At 56.7% G+C, this 27,862-nt stretch overlaps 8 protein-coding genes across 8 annotated transcripts; 5 read left to right on the top strand and 3 right to left on the bottom strand.

Moving 5' to 3' along the window:
- Positions 1-265: 265 nt before the first annotated feature.
- Positions 266-1,515, bottom strand: B0H18DRAFT_1120491 (uncharacterized protein; the record flags this gene model as incomplete). Its single annotated transcript, XM_048034134.1, has 3 exons — positions 266-673; positions 734-1,023; positions 1,074-1,515. 3 exons carry the CDS (start codon positions 1,513-1,515, stop codon positions 266-268), a joined length of 1,140 nt encoding a protein of 379 aa, XP_047891795.1.
- Positions 1,516-1,759: 244 nt separating this feature from the next.
- B0H18DRAFT_955927 (uncharacterized protein) lies at positions 1,760-3,733 on the bottom strand (the record flags this gene model as incomplete). Its single annotated transcript, XM_048042411.1, has 8 exons — positions 1,760-1,824; positions 1,881-1,965; positions 2,162-2,214; positions 2,597-2,653; positions 2,751-2,869; positions 2,968-3,253; positions 3,468-3,589; positions 3,654-3,733. 8 exons carry the CDS (start codon positions 3,731-3,733, stop codon positions 1,760-1,762), a joined length of 867 nt encoding a protein of 288 aa, XP_047891794.1.
- A 1,587-nt stretch (positions 3,734-5,320) lies between these two features.
- Positions 5,321-6,344, top strand: B0H18DRAFT_955926 (uncharacterized protein; the record flags this gene model as incomplete). The annotated part of the gene is made up of 3 exons (XM_048042410.1): positions 5,321-5,377; positions 5,554-5,927; positions 6,050-6,344. 3 exons carry the CDS (start codon positions 5,321-5,323, stop codon positions 6,342-6,344), a joined length of 726 nt encoding a protein of 241 aa, XP_047891793.1.
- A 1,839-nt stretch (positions 6,345-8,183) lies between these two features.
- B0H18DRAFT_878805 (Man1-Src1p-C-terminal domain-containing protein) lies at positions 8,184-10,944 on the top strand (the record flags this gene model as incomplete). Its single annotated transcript, XM_048040651.1, has 5 exons — positions 8,184-8,377; positions 8,493-8,624; positions 8,810-10,304; positions 10,434-10,542; positions 10,601-10,944. The coding sequence occupies 5 exons, from the start codon at positions 8,184-8,186 to the stop codon at positions 10,942-10,944; spliced, it is 2,274 nt and encodes a 757-aa protein (XP_047891792.1).
- A 782-nt stretch (positions 10,945-11,726) lies between these two features.
- Positions 11,727-14,694, top strand: B0H18DRAFT_955924 (uncharacterized protein; the record flags this gene model as incomplete). The annotated part of the gene is made up of 6 exons (XM_048042409.1): positions 11,727-11,868; positions 12,377-12,626; positions 12,656-12,803; positions 13,141-13,266; positions 13,657-13,751; positions 14,298-14,694. The coding sequence occupies 6 exons, from the start codon at positions 11,727-11,729 to the stop codon at positions 14,692-14,694; spliced, it is 1,158 nt and encodes a 385-aa protein (XP_047891791.1).
- Positions 14,695-15,850: 1,156 nt separating this feature from the next.
- B0H18DRAFT_1120486 (uncharacterized protein) lies at positions 15,851-19,699 on the top strand (the record flags this gene model as incomplete). Its single annotated transcript, XM_048034133.1, has 11 exons — positions 15,851-16,027; positions 16,415-16,765; positions 17,003-17,300; positions 17,511-17,646; positions 17,698-17,842; positions 17,896-18,151; positions 18,205-18,458; positions 18,515-18,611; positions 18,668-18,882; positions 18,931-19,147; positions 19,176-19,699. 11 exons carry the CDS (start codon positions 15,851-15,853, stop codon positions 19,697-19,699), a joined length of 2,670 nt encoding a protein of 889 aa, XP_047891790.1.
- A 213-nt stretch (positions 19,700-19,912) lies between these two features.
- Positions 19,913-20,422, bottom strand: B0H18DRAFT_878822 (uncharacterized protein; the record flags this gene model as incomplete). The annotated part of the gene is made up of 1 exon (XM_048040652.1): positions 19,913-20,422. A coding segment is annotated over one exon (510 nt), but the record flags the coding sequence as incomplete, so codon positions are not given.
- Positions 20,423-25,197: 4,775 nt separating this feature from the next.
- On the top strand, positions 25,198-27,438 carry B0H18DRAFT_1120485 (uncharacterized protein; the record flags this gene model as incomplete). The annotated part of the gene is made up of 4 exons (XM_048034132.1): positions 25,198-25,259; positions 25,313-25,547; positions 25,604-25,723; positions 27,238-27,438. 4 exons carry the CDS (start codon positions 25,198-25,200, stop codon positions 27,436-27,438), a joined length of 618 nt encoding a protein of 205 aa, XP_047891788.1.
- Between the last annotated feature and the right edge of the window lie 424 nt (positions 27,439-27,862).

Here is a 27,862-nt window from a genome sequence, read left to right as displayed (position 1 = left end):
AGGTCGTCTAAGGACGACGTGTGCGGAAGACGACCCGGAGATGTACCGGCGGCGTGGGTGTAGGGACGTGTCCGGACGTAAGCGATGTGCCTTGGGCGTCCGCTCATTCGCGCCGCAGCTGTCTCATGAGGACCTGGGAGTGTCCAACTTTAGAGGGACGTCAGCGCTGCCATTCATCGACGCAAGACTCGCACACTCACCTCGTCGCCGTCAGTGGGTAGCATCCGGACTTGCCGTCGTGCGGGCATCCCCCGCCGCTTTCGACTTAGACAGTGAGTGGATCATCCTTGGACGAGCCCCAATTCGGAGGCGAGTCCGACGCCGCCGAGACTACGTACTCAGTGAGTTTGTCTGCTCGCCGCGCGCCTCTGACCGTTTCTCCGAGGTGCTGATCCGATCCATCACCAGAGAACCCCTCCCACCCCTTGGTGCGCCCTGGATGTACGGGCAGCGCGGGCGCATTGCGCTGCATATGCCCTGCCCGTGCACACTGGGCTTTGTGTGTCGGTACATAGGGCGATGTGCCCCGGACGTGGTCCATGGACGACGCGCTCCGGGGGTACTGCCCCGCCATCTCCGTCGAGTCAAGCACAAGGGCGTTTTCGACCACCGTCACGGAAGAGCCGCCTCCTTGAACACCAGGGAAATCGGGGGCCTCCCATTCGTCAATCGCCTGTTGAAGAGAGCACTGGCAAGAGTGGCCACGAGAGAAGTGCGTACAGTGGAGGCGTACCTTCCAAGTTCGAGCCTTCACGCCCGTTCTGTCAGTTCGCACTATACCCTTCTCTCTCCCTTTCGCTGCATTCTCCTCTCGCCCTCTCAATGCCCTCGTCGTCCTTGCCCTGCGTCCCTCGCGATTCATGCAGTCGTCTCGCCCGGCGCGAGCGTCTTGATGTTCAGCGACTCGCAATCGGCTGGCAGACGACTGCAGGTAGCGCATCCCGGCTGCGCCCACGCTGCCCGCAACTGTGGCCACCCAGCGGGAGTCCAACCGCCCCTCAGGCGCGCCCGCGTCACTCGTATCTGTATGCAGTCCACTATGAAGTTCCGTAGCGGAAAGATATGCAGCATACGCCCGCGTTCTTGTTCGTCCGCAGAGGCAGCACTGGCGAATGCGTCAGCGTAGTAGTTCGATGAACCCAATGTGAGGTCTGCCAGCGCGCTCTGCTCGCTGAACCTGGAAAGCGGTCCGGAACCATTCCTCCTATCAGCCCGACGAGCTCGCGTCGCCACCCCTGAGACGGCTTCATCACCAGCAGCAGCCCGTACGCTAGCGGGGCCTCCAACCTGCGTCATGCCCCCGTGCGGACTGATAGGCGAACCGGGCGGAGGGTCGTCCCCGTCCTCGTCCGCGGGGCGGCGCCGAGCACTTTTAGCATGTGCGACGGCGGCGGCGACCTCGGCGGACTTGTGGGTGTGATAGCGTCGGAACGTGATGAGCAAGACGCCGAGGAGGGAGAGGTAGGCGAGCGAGTCGATGATCACGCTGGCGAGGGCACCATGATGGCTAGCCATTGACGAGAGCTTTCAGATCCGTGCTCATATTCGGGCTATCTGGGTCCAGCCCGAACTTGCGGCAACATAGACTGTGTGGGAGGTATGCTTTTCGATGTACGTTAATTCGCCTTCTGCCAGTGCTATGCGCGAGAACGGTGAATATTAATAGTCGATTTGACAATGACCGCGGTCAGACTGCCTCCTCGCACGATCTGACGCGCGCGTCCTGCGCCGCCGACCTGGCTAACTCCAACCTCAGCGCTCAGCGCTGAGCTGAGCAAATTTTGGCGGTGTAGTAAACCGGACGAAGCTGCCTGTAAATGAGTCCTAGTTAAAATTAAGCAGCACGTGCATATGAAAGCGACTTGTAACTTTAAACTAACCTCTCTTAACCATGGTCTTGACGACATTCAAATTCGTGATCTGAGTCTCCGTGAGACGTCCCACAACGTCCCACCAATGTAACATCTACCCAGTGTGCGATACGTCGATTCTGACGACCAGTCCGCCATGATGCCAAACTGACGGAACTGATCCCGCTGCCTGGCAACCTCCTCCTTAGCAAATGCCTCTGCTTCCGCCCGTATAGTTTGCGGCGTCAGATCCTCCGCAACTTTTTACGACCGGTCAGCACGAGATATGGCCAACCCTGTAATGCGCTTACTTTCAGCTTCTTCAGCACCTTGTTTTCGATGGGGAGGCCATGACAGTCCCGGCCTGGAATGTAACGACAATGAGTGTATAGTCAGTTAGAGCGCACTGTACGCGATGGCCCAACAAGACGTGATATATATCGGTTAATGATGTCCTTCAATATCGTGTTGAGTGCATGGCCGAACATGCGTGAGGTGAGGGTGTGCTTCATTTCATACGTTTGATTACCATTACCACGTACTCATGTATAGATGCCCATTAGCATACGGAGGACCATCATATATGCAGCACACGGACAGCGGATTGTCGGCCTGTTACACTAAGCCATGTAAGCCAAGCACATCGGTCATCTCAATCTGGGACACGGACCTGTTCCCGATACAGCTCGTCACACGTCCTCTTCCGCAGCCTCTCGTACGTAGACGGGTCGGGCCGATGAACGAACCTCGTTTGTGGTAGGACGACACGACGACAGCCTCAGGGTGCTGGGGGAGATGACGACCTGCACGCGGTGTGATCACCTGTGTGACAGGTCTGTCACGCCAGGTCGTACTTATGGTTCCGGGGTAGTGCGCTCCGCACCGGCTATAGGGTCGTACTTTCTATTTCCGATGTGTCCTTCACTCTCCGGTATTGTAGCGGCGAAGCATAGTCTCCGTTGCTGACCAAAAAGATATACTCTCCTTGGCGAAGCGATGAAGGCGCATAATAGCGACGACTATTGTATTACAAACGATCAAATCCTAATTCCTCCTCTACTCCCAGTCGTGTATATCTTTCACCGCAAAAGCCTTCCACGCCATGGACAACACGTACATAAGCACATAACCAACGATGGTGGCCCACATGCGCCTGTGAGTGTCATGAACTATATTCCATGCATGTGTTAGTATTTCATCGAACGCGCCATACTCGATGCAGGCGCGGAAGTTGCCGTATAGGTCCGCGATTTCATCTTCCATAAACCCATCATCTTTGGTTTCAGGCGAGCCCTCGGTCCTGTTCCGCTCGAAGCGCTGGACAAACGTCCCGAAATTTTGTTTACTCCGCAGCTTGACGTGATACGACTGTAACTCGCCGTCGATGATGTGCCACCAATGCACTGTGAGTGCTGCCTGTCGAGTCGCAGATCAGGAATCACTGTGGTTCGGAAATCAGGTACGAAGGGCTCACCTTGTCAGCGTGAAATGATACATTTTTCGAGAGGATGATCTATGGTGGGTCGAATCGATCAACGGGCAACGCCGTTGGCGATAGGATTATAGCATCTGTAAGATATCGAGCTGTGTCTGGCTTGTCATCAGGAGACAACTCACAATTCCCGCCAGAAAGCTTTGCAACAAGCATAGAGGTCGGTGCCGCCTCAGCAAGGTTGTAGTTCAGGTCAGTAATCTTCCGGAAATCGTGTACCTCGGAAGCGAAGTAGAGAGTGACCCCGCTGTTGTCAGGCAACACGATCAAACACGGAGGCGACGGAGACGCAATATACATGACACACTCACGATGGGACCGGCGGAGCGGTTTGGGAAGGAACGAATAGGTCGTAAGGGATGATTCCCAGGAGCGCTACTAGAAACGACATGGCCGGTGAGCGTGTTGATCAGGTAGCAGCAGGACACCAGTCGAGGGCATCGCAGCGTTCTTATATGTTCATCGCTGCCTCCGGCGTTTCGTAGTTGCATCATTATGTAGTAAGCTTAGCTCAGACAACTAGCGAAGTCACTATAGTGCTCATTGCTCACCCGTTAGACGATGCATTCTGCAAACTTTCTGTGGACAGCATCTCGGAGAGCCACCCGCGTGCTCACGGAACCCGGTTGCCAGTCTACACTTGCTACCGAGAAAGAACATTGAGTGCAATTTGGTTTCGTGGCGTAGAAAGCCATGGAGGAAGCACGTCCCATTGGTTTAGACGGGGCTGATCGCTCCGTTGGCTGACTATTCAATATTCAATCGCAGGCTTGGCTTATTCAAGGACCGTAGTCACTTTCAGAGTACTTACCTCTAACGTACGATCAGTTATCAAACTCACGCAAGACTTTATTAAACTCTGTCTGAGAAGTGGGCGCTTCGCGTTTCCCTGAGCGTTTATTCGCCCAGGTGGGTTTCCTTCTCGTCCTCCCTTCTTCGACCATCCGCTGCGCTATGTCTCCTGCTGTTTTCCTCACTGCAGCTATTCGTGGACTTGCGAATTATATGTGTGAGTCCACTCCGGCACAATTGGGCTGCCCATAGCGCGTCAGATGCAGACTCGGAGGGAGGAGGAGGCAAGGACAACGTAGACGGAGGTGGGGCGAGGAGTGCCCGGAATATTATTGAAGGTACGCCATTGATAGCGTGTATCTACCTCACGTTCACTGATCCACTCGTTCATTAGTCAGTCACTATATGCGATCGCCCGGTCGCGTGCAGACGGGTTACCCAGGTTACGCTTATACTCGCGCGCGCACGTTCTCCGAGGTTCGCTCGAATTTGCTTACCTGTGCGCTCGTTCACTCATTTGCCTGCATGTCTGTTTTCCGATTTCTCGTTCATGGGTCCCGCCCGTACGTTGCTTCGCACGCGCGTCTGCTCCAGAGCGTATGACCGCCAACAACCTACGTCTATTCACCCCGCGTCGCTCCTTCCTGTCATCATCTCAGTCTACGCGGCCCGCTCCGTTAACTCGCTGCATCTCGGATACAGCCAACGGCAACGACTTGGACGACCTCAGCAGCAGATCGCCCGATGCGCGTTCCTCCCGCTGTCACGTCGCGCGCGAAGACCCGCTCATGAAAGGGAGCGGAGCGGGAGACGATCGTGGATCGAGAGGGGTGGCAAGAGTGCTACCGTTGTAGCTCCTCACCGAGTCGGTGTATCAGTAGCGAGGATCTGTTCTTGACGTCGCGCCACTGGCTTTACCAGCACCCGGTCGATGTCAAGGAGCGAGAATCTAGGAAACACAAGCCGGGCGGAATGCGCGTTATGTGGTGTATCGTATGCGGGTCCGTAAGCTGAACGTCCTGTAGCGTCTACACTCTCCCTGTCCTCGTCGACGGTGGCTGCCAAAACCTCTCCCTCCAAGTGGACACCAGCTCCGCTGACTCGAGTGCGTAGCTTACGTGTCTGCCTATTCGTTCGTTACTGATTGAGTGCAGTGGATTGCGTCCACGTTCCGCTCAAAGTCGTCATGCCTCCTTTGCGCTATCCTACCTCCGAGATTCAGTATGGGACGCCGTTTCGCTTGGTGAATACTGCATCACAAACGGGCCGCTAGGTGCGTACTTGTTGATCGCGCATCGCGTCAAAGAAGCCGATTGTTTGCCCACCTCACCCCTGCGCCCGGTCGTCTCGCCCCCGTCTTCCGCCCCGCCCTTCGTGCTACCGTCTCTCCGTGCCGTGCAGGTGCTGTCTCGTCCCTAGACGACGAACCGCTCGAACTTCTCTACTAGCGGCATCCTCGGGCTCGCCCTCGCCTCCGTTTCGTCCATCTACTTCAGTATCGCCACTGACGATGGCAACGCCCTCGCCGCCAACCTCTTCGGTATGGCGTCTTCCGCCAGCGTGCCATCCGCGCCGTTCTCCTCCCGCTCTCTTAGGCATCCTGGCTTCGATGACGTCTCTTCCGTTCTTAGTGTCGGCGTTCACCCTTCAAATCTCGTGCCCGACCCGAGCAAGGTCGGGTTCAGCGACCTCGTCACAAACGACAACTACGACCCCTCCGGTCAAGCGAAATATCTGCTGCCTTCTGGATCTCGGCTGCGCATGACGGAACGTGTGAGTGAGGTCGTCGCAATGTAGACTACGTTCCTCGCACGATGTCGGACAACATGGCGATCGCACCAAGATCCCTCTCCACATTCTTGATATCTCGACCTCCTCGTCCACCGCAGGCTTGTACTGCGTGGGGATGATCCAGTCCACCGACCACCAACCCCATCCCCGACGTTGTACTCGGGGTACCTTTCCTGCCCAGCGTGGATGTCATGTCGTACGAAGCCCCCAAGGAGAGCGGTACCCTCTCGAGCGACGTTACCAGCACGCAGGCGATCGAGGAGTTCACCCAGACCAGGTACTCTGGCGGCGCGCCGCGAACCGCTTGGCCCTCTGTGATCATCACTGCTCCCCGTCGTCTGCTCCCGTTTAAGTCATGGTACTCCGACGCAGTCCAAAGGGGTCGGATCCTCGAGGCGATTTCGCCCCACTTCCCCTAGCCGGCACGCGCCGTCCTGTGAGATCAACTTTCGTCGATCTCGCAGGTAGCGATACTGGAGCTGGCGTTTCCGGGCTAACGGTTCGGGCTACGCATGAGCGAAGCTATGTGTATCAAAACTTGAGCCCGTCCAGGGGCTCAACTTTGCAACCAGCTATGTGCTTAGCCATCCTGGCAATACATACGAGCCGGTTCTCAGTATGTCGCCTCTGCCGGCTACTATGACTCCATGGCGACTAAATGCTACCTAGCCGAGTTCACCCGCCACCTCGCTCTCAGACGTGTGGCCGCAGCCAAGGAAGCCGTCAACATGACCTACGTCTGCAATCTGATTGATAGTGCGCCGCGTAAACTGGTCAAGGCTCAGACCTTGCCCGCCAATATCTCAACTTCACAGATGCTATATCGTTGCCTGACGAATCCACGATCGTCGCCAGCTATGACTTGAAGCTTCGAAGATTGGTCGAATTCCCGACTCCAACGATGAGGCTACGTGGTGCCGACCCTCCCACGACGCGTCTCCGCGTTGAAGACGTCGTCAAGAGTCTCGGAACCGTAGTCGACGACTTGCTTCGTCTCGAGAGCGGGAATTGACGTTGGAGGGTCGCCCGAGACGCCGATGGACGTACTTCAGGGAGTGACGTCTGTGGCTAGCGACAACCACCTCAATTCTCAAAGTGACCAACACTCCTTCGACCCCCATCCTAAATCCTACTCTTAGCAATATCAGTTCAGAGGAATCGGCGGCGTATATCAACCACGTTCCACCGATTATGCGGCGCACGGAGGGGATCACCATTCTGCACAACTTTCCCGACTCGAGGCTCGGGTGCTCGGCGATCAGCTGCGACGCGACTTTGACCGAGTTCGCTTCCCAGACCTCAATTGAGGGCCCGGTGACGGACGAATATATTGACATAGACGCGGCGCCGATCACATTATGCGACTGATGCACAGGGCTATCGGTGTGTCCGCTTCACTTCACAATGGCGTATGCGCGCTGATTTGCTACAGCGGGGGGAGATGGAAGGGCGCGCGGCTGTCACTGCTACTGGATGATATACGCTACATGCATGCCATGGCCACCTTGTTCACCCGCCAATGTGTCTGCCCCATTGCTGATGCGATCGCCCCCTTGCTTTTCACAACGACTTCGTTATTGCGCTCGATTCCTAACCGTCGCGCGCAACCGTATCCATCCCCCCACTGCCGCGTCCACTGACTCCCTGACGCGCTCACCTACTCGTTCTAGTGTTTGCTCTCCTGATGTTGTGCGCGCGATACGTCGACAAATTTCCAGACGTGCGCGGCTCACCAACGCACCCCCTTGCTATATCGTCTCAGCGGGCTCGCCAACCCGTCTGCCCACACCTTGATGCGATCGCCCACTGGCCACCGCACTACCTCCCTCAGCAACACGTCTGCCAGCTCCCTGATGAGTCCATTCACCTCGGCTGGCTCAGCGGAGTCGTGAAGCCTTGGCGAGCAAGCCGGTGGTCACCCTCAATGGCCCCCTCGAGTCTCGTGCTTGGCTGCGTCTTGCAGCGCGACCCTCATACCGGACGATCCCTGGTCACTCTGTCAGGAATGTATAATGCTTGAGGAGGAGGCGCTTCCAGCGTTAACCGTAACACGAATCAATTCAATGGCTTGCCAAGGTGCGAGTACACGACGCGGCATACCTAGGCCGCGTCATTCCGGCCCGAACCCCGCGCCAACTCAGCTGCGTGAGCCACAGCCTGGCGATAGGACAAAGGACGCATGAAACGGTGGTCAATTGGGTAGCGGATGGTTATAACGTCGACGTAGGCAGCGCGACGATGGGACCCGGGTTGGCAAAATGCCCTGGGCGACTTCTGCAGACATCATTGCGGCTGGTGCATATCTAGAACCTGGCTTCGACGCGAACAGGCTTACAGTGCCGCAGCTCCGGTCTGTCTTCCTTCATCACGGAGTGGCACATCCTACAGACTACACAAAGTCGCAGTTGGTGCGTCTATTCAACGTCGAGATTCAACCCAGGGCCCCCCAGTCGTCGTGTGGGTCACCGACATATGTGGAGCGACAAGGCCCTCTGCGAAGTCCCCCGGCCCGACCGGTATTTTGTTCACGTATGTGTGGCTTCCTGCTGCTCATATTTTCTGTCTAGGAGCCTCCCAAGGTGCCAGCTGCAAGCCAATCCCTACAAACCAAGGGGAGCTCTTCGTGGAGTGGCACCCGCCACTCTCAGGTCGCCCATCATCCTGTTGCAGCGTCGGGCACCCCCGAATTACTGGGTAATGTGCGGTGAACATCCTCTTTCAGTTACTAAGATCCACTGACTTTTTGGCATTAACCGCAGTCTTTAGCACGCCGCACGCCTGCCCCAAAGCAGGCCAGCGCGACTCCTTGTGAACCGAAGATAGTCACGAACGATCCTTCGGACTCCGGTTGGATCAACCAAAACATCTTCCAGTCTGGTTCTAGCTCTTCTCGGGTGCACCGCACCCCTCCCCGGCGTCAGGTGCGCTCAACGCCACAAGCTCCCGAATCCCAGGATGTGGGACTCAACCGCCACGGGCACATCAGTAGCAGCACATGCCAATCCAGTGGCCAGTTCTCTGCAGTACCTGGCCCGCTTACGCAACTCCCAACAATCAAATCGCCGCCGGCTCCAAATGAACTTAGCGCAGCCGCAGGCGGTCGTCCCGAGGACTCGGGCTGGGTTAATAACAACATCTTTCAGGCTGGTTCCAGGCGTTCTTCAGCATTTCACACGCCTGCAGGCCATTCCAATGACCGAGACGGGAGAAGCAACAACTCCCCTGGGGTGCCGCCGCCCGCGTTCACTCACTCAACCCTCCTCGGCCCAACCGCGGAAAGCCATCCCAGCCGGTCGGGCGTGGCTAACAGGAACATGTCGAGTGTATACGCGTGTACAGCCCGTGCGCAGGACGGCAGGACGGCGGAACGCTCCACTATACCGAGCGGATGGGTTGCGCAAGCCTCCAAAGGCCGCGACGGCGGGGATGGGGTCCTTGGCACAGCAGACAGCCGCACCGCTGTCTCAAAACCACGGATTGACACGCCAGTCTCCCAGTTAGACCGTTCGTCGCGATCACGGCTATCCATGCGCTCCCGCCGCCCCAGCACCCAAGGATCTAACAGACAATGTTATGCCCGCCCATCCACATCGTTGTGGATTGCTCTCCTGCTACTCGCTGTCCCGATTCTCGGGTTACTCAATAACTTCCGGGCGAAATCCCTGCTTATCGGCTTTTGTGACGCCGAGACCGACACGAACCCTGCCTTGGAGGGCCTCAGGAAGCGCATCAGTGCGACCAGGTCAGGCCTTCTCAACGACCAAGATATGGCCGAAAGCTGCAAGGCGGACACAGACACCGAGAAAATCAATGCGCAGCACATGGAGGTCTTAGCAGCAACTCTTTCTATATTCGTTCCTGACGCCTGTACGCCGTGTCCAGCTTATTCGACGTGCACTTCTTCCACGGTACGTTGCAGGCAAGGCTTTGTCATCGCTCCGCATCCAGTCCTGTCGCTCCTCCCTGGCCGTTCGTCTTCACCCTCTCCGGCCACATTTTCCCGCGCGGAGGGCCTCCACTCGCAAAGCCTCGCAATTCGGACGATACACGCATCAGTCTCGAGGCTTCTAGACGGCCTGCCTGCAGTCGGCCCCTTCGCGTTGCCTCCACAGTGCGTAGAGGACGTTGAACGAGCGCAACGCATGCACCGAATACGCGGTGAAGTCGCTTGGGTCTTAGCTGAGGTGCGGGGTCGCCGGGTCTGCGGGGCGCATGGCGAGAGAGCCGATGGCTCCACCACGGGCGCAGATGGAGCACAGCAATGGGGCCTAGAAGTCCATGTGCTGGAAAGCAAGGTCAGGGCACGCATGTCGGTCAGTGTCTTTTCGTGGTGGGCCATTGATTATTGTGCTTACTGGTGTTTCTACTTAGCTCGATTGGTTCCCCGTAATACATGACTTCCTGAGCGATTTAAGTATGAACCCGGGGCGCACTACAGAGTTCATAGTCGAGGAGGGCATGGAGTGAGTGAACGACCTGGGGATCCCAAGGGAATACTCTGACGGAAGTTTAGTGGGAAACTGTACATTGCGCACAGGCAGCCGCATCTGACTTGGGCCTGTACGCTCAAGCTCCAAGCTATGAAGGTGTGGGCAGGATATCAATATTGCATCATCGGTACGTTTTCTAGACAATCCACACGATCCAAGTTACGACTTTGCCACCAAATTCACAGCAGCCACTTTGATTACTCTTGGGGTTCCGGTGATTAGGCGACGGCAGCGGAAAGCGGCTGCCGAGGCAGATCGTGTCGCCCGGACCGTCCAGATAGTCCTTGCGAGGTTGCAGAGGCAGTCACGCATGCATCGTGACGATCCTACGAGCGCTCAGCGGCCGTATCTAGTCTCGCTACGCCTACGCGATGAACTGTTGCAGGACGAGCATCTAGTTGAAACACGAAAGCATATATGGGAGGGGGTGGAACGGATAGTCCAGGCGAATACGAATGTGCGCGTCAGTCTTGAGGAGACAGTGGATGGGGATGAGATGCACGTCTGGATGTGGCTGGGCTCGCTCTGAAGTAGGTCGACTAATGGTTCTCATCTTGATTCGCATGTCGCTTTTTATTGCCCTGCCGGTCACTACACAAAAGTTTTGAACACGGCACTATGCTCATGAGGATTCACGTGTCCCTCTGCTGAGCTTGTACGCGAGTTGCTCGATTCCGGCTGAGGTTGCATCAGTCCAGTCCAGGACAAGTGTCGCCTGGTCGAGGTGGTGGCTGTCGAGAGTCTCGTTCACGCATCCTCAAGCCGCTGTTCATATGCTCGCAGGTGGGCAAGCTTCTGAACACCGGGAAGTCTACCTCAACTCGGCACATGAATTCTACGGTGTGAATCGCAGCTCCTGCGTCCAGGCTCTCTCGTCAGCTCAACTTTTATATCCATTTGCGACCTGCGGCTGGACGCACCGGGGACGATACCGCTCGAGGGCAGCTCTCGACATGGACTCAGGCCGGCCCGGCGCAGGTACATCACTGTTCGCATTCAGTGAGTATACCGCGTCGCTGCGGTGAGATTCCTCCACCACTACCTCCTGCTCGAGCATGCGAGCCCCGGCGTGCTTCCCTGCCCCGCCCTCTGCTTTCCCCCCGCCGCCCTCCTCCTCAGGCGTGCTCGGACAACGCATACCACTGCGAGTGACGTGGCAGCGTGTATATGATCCCGGCTTGAAGGTGTTCCCCCACCTTACCTTTCAAATTCTCAATCCACCCCCGTTGCACTCTTTCTCTCCTGGTCTATTCGTGCTATTCATCGCCGCAAAACCAGTGCCAGTGGGCGTCAAGGCCATCGACATCTCCAATGGATAACGCGGCGGTGGCGTATGTCTCCAGGGCTAGTCCGAGGAAACGATCCTGTGTAGACTCGGACTTCGACGCGGAGGATGCAAAGCCGGCCGTCTGGTTCAAGGACGGCAATGTCCCCCGTATACTCGAAATGAGATGTCCGTATTTCGAGTATACGGAGGGCTTGTAGCTCACCACTCGGACGAAGTACGCTGCTACGTTCAACCGTTTGAACGTCTACGGCCCGGGCGCGCGTTGTCGTCCCGCTGACATGAGTGTCTCGGCTTCTTGGTCTGCATCGTCATCCCCGGATCCCACAGTCATCACTACCGAGCACGCTCTCACCGGCATCGCCCACCTCCCCTGCCACGACCTCTTGCACCTACTCGAACACGGCGGCCTGCTGTCGGCTGACAGACCTCTCCGTACTTCGCCACGACGCACTCGACGAAGACGCAGACGAAGCATTACGCCGTTACGACTGTCACGGAGACGACCGTCTGGACGGTTGCCTACACCAGCCACGGGCGGACGAGTGTCACTGTGCTCTCATCGGTCATCGTCTCCGAGTCGGGCTCGCTCATCCCTGAGGCCTCGAGCAGCAAGGCGTTGTGAGTATCATGCTCACTCGCTCTTGTGATCTACATGTACTGACTCTGCGCATAGTTTTGCGCCATCATGGTGCCCTCGCCGGCGTGATCATCGACTCACTCACGTACCTCTCCCTCCTCGGCGTCTTGCTCATCACGTTCCGACGCCATCACACCCACAAGTCCGCCGAGGTCGCCGCCGCCGTCGCACTTGCTAAAAGTGCTCGGCGCCGCCCCGCGGACGAGGACGGGGACGACCCTCCGCCCGGTTCGCCTATCAGTCTGCACGGGGGCATGGCGCAGTTGGAGGTCCCGCTAGCCTACAGGTTGGTGGTGGCGGGTGTATCCGCCTCAGGGATGGCGACGCGAGCTCGTCGGGCTTTGATAGGGTGAATAGCTCCGGGTCGCTCTCAAGGCTCAGCGAGCAGAGCGCGCTGGCGGGCCTCACGTTGGGTCCATCGAGCTACTTCGCTGACGCGTTCGCCAGTGCCGCCTCTGCGGGCGTGAGCTTGACTCTGCTGACGGCTCGGCTGCGCCGATGTCGTGCGCGAATAGTGGAGAAGACGAACGACCTCACCGCGAGCAAGCACTCAAGTTAGCTGCCCGCTGTCCCTGGCGTCCCCTCGCGCATCGCGTATCGCCCACCAGGAGAGGGCGGGGGACAGCGACGGCAGTGCCGGCAAGAATAGGAGACGGAGCTTCTCTAGCGTGAGCAAGCCGTGAAGGAAAGCGAGTCTGAGCGACTCGAGCGAGACGAGGGCGTCGTACGTCAATGCACGAAGCTCGTTCCCGGAGTCGGATCCGCGCATTACTCGGACACGGGCTTTCTGCTGCGTCCAGCGCCGGCGCAGTACGAACCCGAAGCGCGACGATCAGTCCTACGACCTCACGGCAGGTGCTCAATACGCTCAGTGTGTCCAACTCGCCCCGGCCGTCTGCTATGGGGCGGCGTGGCAAGTGCCCCTGGTACGTTTGAGTGCTCGATCTTGAGGCGACCGCTGTCGCCTACGCTCCCGCCAGGGTCGATCCCGCCAGTGGTCATACATACTCAGTTCGCCGCCGGCGCGTCCGACGTCTGCATACCCCCTAGTACCTCACGGCTCGGGCACTACCGCCCTCGTTTTACTCAAACTCCAATCCGTACTCATACGGATGCCCAACACCCTCGACCTACGCTGCGTATCCTTCTGCTTCTTTAGCATACTCACGGCGGCCTCCTGCAGCCTCCTGCGGCCGGTCATACTGACCTTGCTGACTGCCTAGAACCACTAGCACGATCGCACCCCGACTGTCTATGCGACGTCGGCAGCTATACAGAGACTCCTGCTCGGTCTATTGCCACTGCCACCGCTGCAGTGCCCCTTGTTGCCACCCCCGCCCGGAACACCGAATATCGGGGCGTATGCGCCGCCAACCTTAACCTCAGGTACACCAGGCTCCGACAAACCGCGGTACGTGGCATGTGCGGGTCTCCTGCGAAGGCGGCCGCACGTACCTCGTCGTCCGCTAGGTGGCGTCCCGTACGTCCCGCTCTGTTCCCACCGTGGTATGCTCCCGCTCACCACCACCTCCCTCGGCTTCCTCGCGGCGATGAGGCACTTCTCCGCCGCCCAAAAACACGGAGCTCGACAGCGTCATTGGCGGGAGCCGCCTCCCCACGCTCGTGGACCGTCCCTAGTGTAATGCCGCCATGTTTGACGTCGTCCCTACTGGTGATGCGCCAACTTGAAGCCTCTTGGCCTCACTCCGGTGGGGACGTGGCGTTGAAGACTTGCTACTATGGCACTGGTATACAGCATCACAGCGGTGAACATCGCAGCACTGAGCCGAATGGGCGGAGAAGAGAAGGCATGCAATAAGTAGTACATGTTACATTGATGGTGTCGTCGGCACTATGTAACAGACACGCGAGAACGTCTGACTGTACATCTAGGCCACACCTGCATGCTCCTCAGTAGGAGCTCTGCGAATCACGTATGAAATCTCCATAAACACAGATATCATGTAAATGAACCAGCAGGCTACTCCAATATCATGCCAAGTTATCAGTTCGTCGTCGTCATCGGCGTCGTCGTCGACAAAAGCATCGTCGCCGACAAAGTCATCGTGGTCGGCATCGGCGCCATACTCGAGGCAAGCCTTGAAGTTGTCAGAGATGTTAAGGATGTCTTCAGCGATTTCGTCCTCGACGTAGGCATTATCCTCGAAATCGGCATCGCTAGGAGCTTCTATACGGTTCCGTTCGAAGCTCCGGACAAAAGCCCGAAGATCTCGAGTGCTACCGAGGTTTACTTGATACCAGTTATGGGCATGGGACCAGCGTACTGTCAGTGTCGGCTGTCGAGAACTAAAGTCAGTGGCAGTGAGCTCCGCACTCAGAGGACTCACCTCTGAAATGATGATTGCCGTGGTCTTTGATAGGACCATACTGGTAATAAACGGAGCTGCGAGTACTGGATGTGGCGAGAACAGAACAGCATCTTCGAAACCATGGTGAGACCTTTCCAGACCTCATTGTACTACTGAAGCAATAGGGCTCACATTTTCCGCAAGAGAGCCGCACGATAAGCACAGAGGCGAATACCTCAACGTCGGCTGCAGTATCATCCTGTTCCGACTGAGGGGTGATCTTCCTGCAGCCCCCCGTCACGCGCGCAAAACATATGCGCACGCCGCTGCCGTGGAGTAACACTCAGGTCAGAGAGCTGTGATATACACGATAACACTCACCTTGGAACTGGGCGGCCCCGTGGAAACATATCAACGACAAATGCGATAACAGCGAAGACAAAGGCCACAGCGAGCATGTTGAATCTTTGCAGCAAATCGAGCCGTGGGCTCGTCATGAGTATGAACAGCTGCGCTCTTATACTCATGCAGCCTCGGGCGCTGTTCTACATTGCATTGTGCATTATCCTTGACACTCGGATTGAACAAAAGGCTTTGACCACGATGCTCACCAAGCATTATGCGCGACACCAGTGTCTGAGGCGTTGTTGTGAACGTAATGCTGCCTCAGGCCTCAACGTTCAACGGTGAACGTCTGACGTTGTATTTTCATGAACGCTATCCGGCCTCAAGCTCAAGGCCTCACGCTCGGTCTCGCCATGTACCAGTGCTCACTTACTAACGTTTAGTGAGTGTCGGATGAATCGCGACCGTGCAGGAAGAGAATGTGTTCTCGCACCGTGATATTGTACCCCGGCATCGTATCGTAGTTCGAATGGAGGACTCGGAGACCGTGGCGTCCTCCCGAGGTCCCAGCCAGGCCTCCCGGCGCTTGAGGAGGATGTATACCGTTCGCGTGACCTCGTTTACCGTTACTTACAAATCAAGAGAGCCCATAACTTGCAGAACATATATGTAGCATAGAGGGATCGGGGGACAGTGTAGAAGGAAAATGGCCCGGGATGATGTTAACGTGACGTATGTGGTCCGATAGGTCAAGACTCACGCGCACGGCGGGAGTGCGTTGGTGCGTTCGGAAGGGACTCGTCCGTCGTCGTTTGTAGTCGCCCCAGATCCTGCCGGCTAGGTGCATCGAGGCGACATGCCAGGAGTGCGCTACGCGAACGCATCGTCTAATGCCTGTGGTGTCGTTCGCTCGAAGGAGGTGGTCTACTGGGGGGAGCACTCCGAGGTACCATCGTGGGGATTGCAGCGGCTATACTTTGGCGTCGTCGGGCTCCGAGGAGAAGAGGCTGCGCGCCATGCGTATGATGTCATCGTCGGTGGAGGCGAGAGATGAATTGTGTGGCAGCGCAGTGTGCGGAGGGACGGGCGCGGGCACGGATGGACTGGTAGAGTCGGGTTCAGTTTGGACGCGGCACGCCTTCGCGGTGTCCGCGAGTAATGGACCAGACCGCGACGCGTCGACGTCGACCCGACGTACGGTCTTCACGAACACCATCCTATTGATACTTACTCCTGACTTACTCAGCCTGTACGGCTAGAGGAGGATTTCCGTGCAGGCTATGACGGCGCCGAGGAGGGACAAGCGCTTGAATACCGTGAATGTCACAGCGTGATGCATGTGACTGTTGCACGTTGACGCCCCTGCCGATCGACTGCGATCGGACGTTCTACCTGAGTCTCAAGTTCTCGTTGCTCTAAGTTGGCTCTAAGGCCGTTCCCGACCACGCCGTACCCCGGCTCCCTCGCCCCCTCCTCCTCGCGGCCCATGGGACGAGCTGGCCTTGCGACTTGCTTCCAGGCTGAAACGATACAGGCACTTCGACCTCGCGTCGACAATCTCGCGTCCTCTACATACTACACCCATGGCCTGGATTTCATGTCCTGGTTCACTGGTCCCACGCCTCCTACCGCGTACCTCGCGTCCGTCCCCGCATCCCATCCCCTCTTTGGGCTCATGCAGCTCACCCAATACCTGGCCACCTGCCGCGCGGCGCGTATTGACCCCGGCGAGATGCGCGAGAATCTTCAAGGTGCGACCGGTCACTCTAGGGTGTTGCCTCTGCCGTGGTCGTCGCGGCCTCAACAAGCCTCGAGTCGTACTTCGAGAACCGCAAGAAAGGAATGAAGTGGCCGTTCTACTGCGGTATCGCGGCCAGCAGGCGTTCCCCGTACTCGCGCTCGAGTCGAGCACTGTGGAAGACGTGATCGATGGCGGCGAGGGCTCGCGCTCAAGGATCTTGGGCAACACGTCCAAAGCATGAACAAGCACCTCCCGGCGAACTCGTAGCTTTGCGTATTGCCCCACAACGCGCCGAAGGCGTTCGTTGTCACGGGCCCTGCGCGCGCCCTATACGGCCTCGTCACCCTCCTGCGCAAGGTCCGCGCCCCGAACGGCCTCGACCAGAGCAAGATCCCGTTCTCGCAGCGGAAGCCCGTGTTTTCTGTGCGCTTCTTGGTGGTCGGCGTACTCTACCACAGCGAGTACCTCCGGGGGATGACGGAGAAGCTGTTCAAGGAGGACTTGGGTGGTGAGGAGCTGTGGACGAAGGAGGACCTGGGTATGGCGGTTTATCATACCGAGACCGGTGAGTGCTACATGCTCATACTGAGGGCCAATCGGACTAATCATAGGTAACTATCTCCGCGAGCTTAGGACGCGCCTGACGTGCTCCCTGGGTGGCCATGTTTTCTCTTCTTCGCTGCACTGAGCGAAGGCTACGACCGCCACACATGCTATCGACTTCGGCCCGGGTTGCTCTAGCGGCGTCGGTCCTCTGACGGCGCGGAGCCTCAAGGCCTCAACGGTCGTGGTGTCTGCGTCATCGTCGCGGGAGACAAGTCGAGGGATATCGTCGAATTTTACGACGCGCAGACAGTGAATAGGGAGGAGTGGTGGAGTCGGTACTTCGTGCCCCGTCTCGTCAGGACGAGGTACGTTCGCTACAATATTCGTCAGCTGGTACAGCGTTAATCTTTGCATAGCGATGGCAAAATCCACCTTGAAACGCCGTTCCCTCGTCTCCTGGGCAAGCCGCCAATCACGGCGGCTGGTGTGACCCCCATGGCCGTCAAGGCTGGTTTCATCAGCGTCGTCCTGGCGGCTGGGTACCACGTCGAGAAGTTGCTGGTGACGGACACTACAACGCTACGGCGCTTCGCTCAAAGGTCGCTGGAGGTCAGTGCAAGATCCCCGCTGGTGTTGGTATCACCCTCAACTCGTTCTACATCAATCCACGCCGGTTCGGCTTCCAGTTCCCATCACAGCAGAAAATGCGCCGTCATGGCCTGCTCATCGAGGGTCTCTGTCTCGCCGCCGGTAATCATAGCACGGAGAAGGCGGCGGACATCTTCGTTGGTCTCAAGGCGTCGGGCGTCTGTAACGTCTCACTCAAGCCCGGATTCGTCGACGGCATCCGTCTGGCCTTACTGGTGACTGGTCCGCCGAGAAGTTCGGGATGCAGCCCCTGCCGTTCGATGGTTTCCTTTTAGCATCTCGCGTCATGGTCGCCAAGCAGGGGCACACGAGCTCTTCAGTCAAGGATCTCATCGTCGCCACGAAGGGTGTCGATGATTCTCAGCGAGAAAGAACCTACGCCGAGGAGACCAGCGGCATTGTGGCCGTAAAGTCTGAGCTCGGCGAGCCCATCCACAAGGCTGCCACGCGCGCCGTCAAGCTGTGGAAGGAGTTCGATGACGTTGTCCTAAAGATGGCCAGGAACGCGCTGCGTGGGTCAACGAGACGCGTGCAGAGATTGTCGTGAAGCTGAAGAAGGATTTCGCAAAGCCGTGGTTCGGGTAGAAGAAGGACGGCAGCGTCGTCGAAGACATCGCCGACATGGCCTACGGGGAGGTCGTCTTTCGTACGGCCCGTCTCATGTACGTCAAGCACGAGGAGCGTTAGGTCGACCTGTCGCTCAGAAACTTGACGGGTGATTGGCTCCGCCGCGTGGAGGACGCTCCGCGGGCATTGACTGCGGATCAAAGGCGTCGATCCTACAGTCTTGTTCTTCTTTGGACAAGCCCGTCGACGTCATCAAGCTCTTCTTCGCGACGCACCCGGAAGGCTTTCTTTCTCGCCACTTCGTAGCGTCCAGGCCGGAAGCCGGTGCCGTCCACAAGCCGTTCATCCCCGTCCTCGACGCGAACTTCGAGGTGTGGTTCAAGAAGGTATGTTGGATTCGCCTGATAAGGAGCTGTAGCTGACCTTGTGGGTAGGACTTTCTGTGGGCAGCCGGGGACATCGAGGCCGTCTTCGACCAGGGCCCGCAGCGTGTGTGCATCCTCCAGGGCCCTGTCGCAATGAAGCATGCTACGAAGAAGGACGAGCCGATCAAGGAGATGCTCGACAACATCCCCGATATCGTCGTCGACAGGTTGGCGAAGTGCCTCTACGACGGCGACCTCAGTCGCATCCCGACTACCGACTATCTCGGTATGAAGGCTTCACCTCTCCCAGAGAGTCATCAGCTCGCTTGGTGTCGAGCGTCACAAAATCGTCTATTCCGTTGGAAGCGCCTTGCCTGAGGCGTCGACTTGGCTGGAGACTCGGACGCTCGCAGGCCCTTGTCAAAATTGGCTCAGGGCCCTCCTTACGTCGACGACCATCGTCCAGGGTGCATCGCGCATCGCCAACCCGATGCGCCGCCTCTTCGCTCTTCGTCGGAGCCAGACGCCTGTGTTTGTCGCCCTCCACGACGCCGATCGTTTGCACAGCCATCACAGGTTCGACAAGGCCGTCGAGGTCAAGTATCATCCGGTGTCTCAGACGATCGACGCCACGCTGTTCGAGGATCGCCGCGACTTCTCCATGCTTCTTCATTTCGATTTCCTCTACAAGACGAGCATGTGCTACGCCCTCATGCACGAATTTACCGAGGACCGTAACCTGCGTCTCAAAGACTTCTACTGGGGGCTCAGGCTGTGGCTTGGCAACAACGAGGTGCTCCCCGAGATCAGCCTCCCCTCGCGACATAAGGGATATTAAATGAATAAGGATGACAGTAAGACAGTGATTAGAGGTAGAGAACTCGAAAAAACGGGTGGAGTGACGAGTGCGGGCATCCGACAATCATGAAAGGATGATACGAACGAAGGAGTAATACTGCGATACAGAGTACAACGGGTACAAATTCATATAGCCATTGAGCAGACGCGATGCAGTTGTGCCGGCTGCATCAACTGTCGTGAACAGCAACAATTATAGCATAATGGGTAGGCCGATGGGTCGACCCTGCGCTAAGGCGGCCTGAACCATAGGGATACATTCGTTTAGGTATCTGACATGTAAATACCGGGTTTGATCAGAAATATCCGAAGCGTCATTGAAGGTAGGAACGCACTTAAGTATGGCTCTGTATGCGAGACCGCGTGGACCAATGTCAGTCACGAAGACATACGCCCCTCCTTTCATGACGATGAGCTCGCCGTGCCAGTCGACTTGCGGTGCCACTGCTTTCAGGGCTCGGTTGACCGGCTGACCTGGATCGTAATAAGCGGCGACAAAGAACCGGCGCGTCTTGGAGCCCTCCTGCAGCTCGACCCAGGTCTCGTGGAACTGCCTTTCTGCCCCTAGCACAACTTCTACGGAAGGAAATCGGGGGCAATCTTGGGACTCCATACGCGGCACTATGGTGGGGATGCGCACGGTTTGCCCCGCACGGCCCCTGTACCGGAACATGATGCCCTTGACCGTCTTGAACGAACACTTCGGTCTCGGATGAGTTCCATTCCTTTGACGATAAAGACAAACTACTCACATCGTTCGTCGCACATGGCCGACGCAGCACCGGCATCCCGTCTTTTCACACCGTCCCGAGTAGTTGTGTTGTGAGCGCCGCAAGAGTGTGCCAGCGGGGAGGGGAGGCGATGTGCTGGCCTTTGCATAGCAGCTTTGTTATAGCGGCTTGTCGGGGCTCTTCCGGATTCGATGGCACGTTGCGCACGAACACCCTCGAGGCTTGGATTGTGCATGGGTGCGTGTGGCAAGATCGCATTGTCGGTCCGGGCTATCGAGTCCCAGGACGGTAGCTACGGAAGACAAGCAGACGAGCTGAAACCGTGCAGGGAACGGCAGTGCTCATAGACAGGCAGCCCGCGGGGTCGTTGATAATTAGGGGGCATCATGCTCAAAACCAGATCTAAGCCCATGAGTGCGTCGCGGTAACGTGACCGTTCGTGTCAGTGAGCGCTTTCCACTTCGCGCGTAGTACGCGCCCATCGCGTAGGACTCAAGCCAATCACTTTGCGCTAACAAAGCAGCGATATGTTGCGCGTGTCAAACCGCTATGGTTCACCTCGGACAAAAGGACCCCGAGCAAATGCATATAGCGGCGCCGTGCGGTAGATCAGGTTTGTCTGTATACCACCTCCGCTACTCGCTCGCCACTCGCGAATCTACGTGACTAACATGCACCCGAAATGTCCCCTGTGTGCAGATGAGTTTGGCACCAGCATCAACCTTTCCAACGCTCCGGTGGTAGTGGCATGTGGTGGGTCCCGAACGTCGCGTCCTCCTGATCACAATCTTACCCTCATACCCTCCGTCGCATAGGTCATGTCTTTTGCAAGACATGCCTGAACAAGCTCATCTCAGATGCAAACCCGTGCCCTTATCGTTGTTCTGTGAACGCTCTCAAGTACACTGACATGTTGTCCGTTGTCTTCGAGCCCATCTAGCTAAACTATCCATTGTTACCCGGCCACCCAACATGAGATTCACCTATTGTTGCCCGGCCACCCGATGTCGGCCGACGGTCTGACTTGGCCATTGTTGTCCGGTCGGCCGAGGCATTAAACAATCAAAATCCGCCCGGGCGGCCAACAAGGTGCCATTATCCCCCCGGATTATCCAGCAGGCGATGCTTGCATTGTTCCCGGAGCGGCCGACACTGGACAAATGGTATCCTGCCCCGGCGGCCGAGGATCAGAAATACCAATCCTGCCGGGTCGGCCGATGATCATACAATGCAATCCTGTCCGCCCGGCCGACATCAGGAATCTGCATACATAGCAGGTCGGCCGACAGGCTGTGTTCACTCAGGAATTGCATCCATAGCAGGTCGGCCGGCCACAGGATTTTGGCTTCCGAGGACAGGTTTCCGAGGACGGGCTTCCCAGACTGGGCTTCCGAGCCCGGACATCCGACACCGGACATCCAACACCGGACGCCCGCCACCGGACATCCCGGGTCAGGCATCTGGGACCGGGTGACTGTGCTTTTAGGATGCTCTTCAGTGGATTCATTAATCAAGCAGTCCCTATGTGCAGAACAATGTAAATGTGATGCACTGATTGATTTCCGAGTATTTCCTTCCCAATCTGGATACCTCCTTCCTAATCCGGACTGGGTAGACCATCCGGATGTGCATAGCTACCACCGGAAGTCTGAAAACATTTTTTGAACACTTCCTGTGTACAGGACAGCGCAAATGCACTCTGATTGCCAAAGTGAATGATTTCCGGACACTGCCTGCCAATTCCGGACACCTCCTTCCTAATCCGGACCGGATGGTTCTGTCCGGCTTCGGACGCCCGCCATCGGACGCCCGACACCGGACGTCCGAGCTCGGAAGTCCGGATTTATTAACTACATACTTCATGTGTGCAGAAATCATTTTCCGGTGTGTAAGTGGTCAAGTAATCATTTGCTGAACATTGCCTTCCAAATCCGGACTGTCCGCTTCGGGCGCCCGAGCTCGGACACCCGACGTCGGACGCCCGAGCTCGGACGCCCGACATCGGACGTCCGACATCGGACACCCGAGCTCGGAAGCCCGAGTCCGGATTTATTAACTGCACACTTCCTGTGTGTAGAAATCATTTTCTGGTGTGTGAATGCATTCCTGTGGTCAAGTAATTGTTTGCTGACCATCTCCTTCCTAATCCGGACCATCCGGCTTCGGACACCCGAGCTCGGACACCCGAGCTCGGACACCCGACATCGGACGTCCGAGAGCGGAAGTCCGGATTTATTCAGTAATCACTTCTGTTGTGCAGAAGTTGTTTTCTGGTGTGTAAAAGTGTTTCATTGATAGACTCTAGTATTGAGTTCCTAATGTCTAAGGATCTTTACTTTGGCTACAACATGCAATGCAAGATTTACTCACAGGCTTGTTTCCAAACATACTATTCAACTTCTGAAGCCAATATTGTTTGCCCACAATATCTGACTATCTAGAATGTGTTCTTTCAAAGTATAGAGCAAATCCCCAACAGGAATAGTCTTATTCTTTGAAGCTGAATGCAGGAGCAGAGATAAGGAATCGTGTAGTGTATGGAATATGTGCCATAACATGTTCACTGCCTGCAGCCAAACTACATTCAAAACAATGTTTGACTATCTAGAATGGGTCATTTACACACAAGGAGTGAGTCTTCTAAAGGAATAGTCTTATTCACCCAAGCTGAAAGCTGGGCAAAGATAAGAGGAATGTGAGTGCATTGTGAAGCATACAAAACAATGCTACAACATCAATCTTGAAGTTACTGCAACACCACAAGCAAAATAGCATACACATCACACTACTGTATTACTCCAATGAACTACTCATACTAGAGTCTACATGGTGCTGTTCTTAACAGTCAATGAAAGTGAACTGTCATTGACAGCCTGATACACATTGGGTACTACAGGGTCAATATGAAGCATTACACATCCACTTTATGAAGGATTACTGGATTTGGAAGGTTACTCACCATTTAAGGCAATGCAAGCTTTTGTGAACCTTCTCGTGCAATAGCCCTCCCATATACCTTGGGTACTACAGGGTCATTATTCCATGTAGCATTATTCAAATACATGGCTATATTTCATTTTCTTTGTCATGTTACTGATGAACTGTATACCTATTACCTAAGTTCATATTCAAATCACACGCACTAACTCATCCATAGTTCTGTTGTTCCCTCATGACATAGTGTTGCTAGTCTTATATTGACAACAGAAAAGGGTACACACTACTGAATCCAGATAGTATCTTGTATCAAGGGAACTACATTACAATCTCTGATTCAACAACTCACAGTAGCAGACACACTGGCATGCTGCCAGTAACAGCTCACTGGTAAAAGTCAACAGACAGTCTGAATTGAAAGGACACACAAAAATGTCACTACATTGACAATAGGAAAGGCATTACACACCAGAAAGTGATAAACAAACAGCAGAAGTGATTAATGAATAAATCCGGACTTCCGCTCTCGGACGTCCGATGTCGGGTGTCCGAGCTCAGGTGTCCGAAGCCGGATGGTCCGGATTAGGAAGGAGATGGTCAGCAAACAATTACTTGACCACAGGAATGCATTCACACACCAGAAAATGATTTCTACACACAGGAAGTGTGCAGTTAATAAATCCGGACTCGGGCTTCCGAGCTCGGGTGTCCGATGTCGGACGTCCGATGTCGGGCGTCCGAGCTCGGGCGTCCGACGTCGGGTGTCCGAGCTCGGGCGCCCGAAGCGGACAGTCCGGATTTGGAAGGCAATGTTCAGCAAATGATTACTTGACCACTTACACACCGGAAAATGATTTCTGCACACATGAAGTATGTAGTTAATAAATCCGGACTTCCGAGCTCGGACGTCCGGTGTCGGGCGTCCGATGGCGGGCGTCCGAAGCCGGACAGAACCATCCGGTCCGGATTAGGAAGGAGGTGTCCGGAATTGGCAGGCAGTGTCCGGAAATCATTCACTTTGGCAATCAGAGTGCATTTGCGCTGTCCTGTACACAGGAAGTGTTCAAAAAATGTTTTCAGACTTCCGGTGGTAGCTATGCACATCCGGATGGTCTACCCAGTCCGGATTAGGAAGGAGGTATCCAGATTGGGAAGGAAATACTCGGAAATCAATCAGTGCATCACATTTACATTGTTCTGCACATAGGGACTGCTTGATTAATGAATCCACTGAAGAGCATCCTAAAAGCACAGTCACCCGGTCCCAGATGCCTGACCCGGGATGTCCGGTGGCGGGCTTCCGGTGGCGGGCGTCCGGTGTCGGATGTCCGGTGTCGGATGTCCGGGCTCGGAAGCCCAGTCTGGGAAGCCCGTCCTCGGAAACCTGTCCTCGGAAGCCAAAATCCTGTGGCCGGCCGACCTGCTATGGATGCAATTCCTGAGTGAACACAGCCTGTCGGCCGACCTGCTATGTATGCAGATTCCTGATGTCGGCCGGGCGGACAGGATTGCATTGTATGATCATCGGCCGACCCGGCAGGATTGGTATTTCTGATCCTCGGCCGCCGGGGCAGGATACCATTTGTCCAGTGTCGGCCGCTCCGGGAACAATGCAAGCATCGCCTGCTGGATAATCCGGGGGGATAATGGCACCTTGTTGGCCGCCCGGGCGGATTTTGATTGTTTAATGCCTCGGCCGACCGGACAACAATGGCCAAGTCAGACCGTCGGCCGACGTCGGGTGGCCGGGCAACAATAGGTGAATCTCATGTTGGGTGGCCGGGTAACAAACCGACATTTTGACCCCATTATGTGTGTCTTCACCTTCGAGCACCCGGGGAACGAAGTGGTGGCACGCACCATGATACAGAGGTACCGTGGCGGCTACATGACTTGCCAGCAACCCTGACACAGTGCGCATAAAGGCAGATTACGACCCTTGGCCAGGAACAGCAACAGCTCGATAGAGCCTCCCAACAGGCCATCAACCAACTCAAGCTTATCAGGGCCCAGCTGAAGGTGCAGCAGGAACGCATAGTCAAGAATCAGGAATCCATTGACCGCTCTACTGCGAAAACGAGGAGTGCGCAGTCGGTTGTCCGCGAGTCATTGCAGGAATGTCTTTCGGAACTAGACTCGATCAGAACCAATCGTGTGCAGGTTTGGCATTCAATTTAGCCTCATATTCGGCGCGTAGACCTCATGCTTGCTCCCAGCTCGAAGGCCACGAAGACATCGTTGGACAGGGAGAAGAGGCAGGGGAAACCAGCCAAGGACGCATTCGCAAGAGGAAGCGAACAACGTCATTGGATGCCGCTGGTGGCGAGCACTCTGCAGTGCGCGTCTTGCTCCTCACTACTTGTATTCGACCTGACAACGTATGGCAACGCAGTCTGAGCCTGCGCCGAAGCAACCGAGGCTGTGAATACCTCTGCAGGTACATCAGTATAGCTATTGAACCCGCGTTCCTCGACGAGACGCCTCTACGCCCTTCAACGGCTTCGATATTGTATAGTAGCCTTGTATTCCGTCCTCCCTACCACCATGTCTGTTTTTTATATTTACCGTCCGCGAGGGCCGAGCCCAATGTAGACAATGCTCTCGCACTAGTACGAGTAGTGAGGGTACGTCCGACTGTCGGCGGGATCGGCCTGGCATGCGCTCCAACCACAATCTTCAGCAGTCGTTAGCCATACATGTATGCGTCGAGCCTCTGCGTATCCATTACGCGCGAATGGGAGTGACAGACCCCAGCTGCAGTTTGTTATCACGCGGCCCCTTAGGCCTTAGGCCTTAGGCCTTAAGACTGTCACTGTCGGGGTGCGCTAGCCGCATGGCGCCCTTCGTGGGAACGCGCCTCAGGGCACTGGGAGGATCGACGAGGATGACTATACTTAACCTGGTCGCTCGGTTTCCTCCAACCTCGGGGCTCTATGCGACTGCTAAGCTGCTTTAAGAGCTACTAAGTTCCCACCGTCGATGACGACGCGATTTTTCGCCCCGTACGTGTTACTGTGTACCGCTACATCAACCTCCCCGCGGAGGACAATTGTGCTGTCATCGACTACAGCGTTCCGACCGGGCCTCGGGTTGAGGCTCGCTCCGCATGTTTTGTTGAAGCTACGTGCGGTCATCTCGGGACCAAGTTGCATCGGCATTGAGGCCTGAGGCCTGAGGACTCAACGTTCATTGCCCCCTTAGGATGCGCCTCCGCATGCAGGATCTGCCGGACGGAGAGCGTAAACGCATTCGCTCGATCGTTTTCATTATCAACGTTGAACACTCGGAGCAGTCCTGTACGTACCCTGGTCCTGAGTGTGAAGGCACGCTGACTATATGTGCACAACTCGTCGCTCTCATCGCTCTACCATATACCCTTTCCCATCCCCCGTCCTCAGAGCTGCCTGCCTGCAAACCTCTGCATGGCCCCACCCCCGCTCGTGCCCTCTACGGTGTCGGCTTCGCAGTCGCCCCTGTGCCGCACTGGAGCCTCACTGGCACCCTTGTCGCATCTCTCCACGGGCTCCCTCGGCCAATTCGCTCCCGCCGGCGACGGCTAAGTCTTCAAGGATGATGCTGCGCATGGGGTCGCCACGGCATCCCCTGCGCACGCATACCCCCGTCGATAACGCGCGCAGGGGCTCCAAATCACCACACGCCACCTTCGCGAGACGGGAATGAGCTCGCCCTTCGAGGGCCGCAGACTGCACATGCGATTTATCAGACAGCGGGGGAAAGAGCTGGAGGCGCGCCGGAGGTGCTGCGGTTCAGTGTCCCATTGCGCCTCGCGCGCGTCCAGCGCAATGCGCCTTCGCCTACCGCGCTAGCTCACCTTTCGGGCTGCGCACAGGCGTTCTCGACGGACCGGATGAAGTCGCAGGGCCCGTTGCCAGCGGCACTGTTCTCTATGGCGAACCTGTCGTGTGCGTTGTCCCTCCCTGCGTACCCCCAGCTGTTCGACGCGAACGGGGGCCGCAGGATCGACAACGGTGTGCTGCTTCCGGCGTACGGCCCACCCCCATCCTCGGATGCACACCAACGCCCTCCGTGATGAGCGTTGACGCGTACAGCGACGCATGCGGGATCGGCGGGACCACGCCCTCGCCCAAACAACCCGAGAGATGCGCACGGGGCGCCGCGGGCGCATCCGTGTCGAAGCCCTAGCGTATACCGACATGATGGATTCTCTGCCGACGTCAATGGACCGGGAATTGGCTGGGGCTACGGGCTGGTGCGTGGGCGCAGCCCCTCTGAGCGCGGACGCGGTGGGCGGGGTGGCATGTGTGAGGTACAGGTGGATGGAGGGAGGGAGGGGGATGGAGGGGGGCCGAGTCGGGTGGGCTACGCTTGATGTATACGACGCGAGTAGGGGAAGTGGTCTGCCTCGGCGTCATAACCGGATACCTACCAGCGATAAGTCTGGCATGGCGAGGCCCGGTATCGGCAGGTGACATACGGATGGCATTTTACTAGAG

The sequence above is a fragment of the Fomitopsis serialis genome (genome assembly GCF_022376445.1).
Source record: "Fomitopsis serialis strain Sig1Antser10 chromosome Unknown B0H18scaffold_48, whole genome shotgun sequence".
In the NCBI taxonomy this organism is placed as follows: domain Eukaryota; kingdom Fungi; phylum Basidiomycota; class Agaricomycetes; order Polyporales; family Fomitopsidaceae; genus Fomitopsis; species Fomitopsis serialis.
Note: the sequence above shows the minus strand (reverse complement) of the source record. Positions and strands in the feature narration are given on the sequence as shown.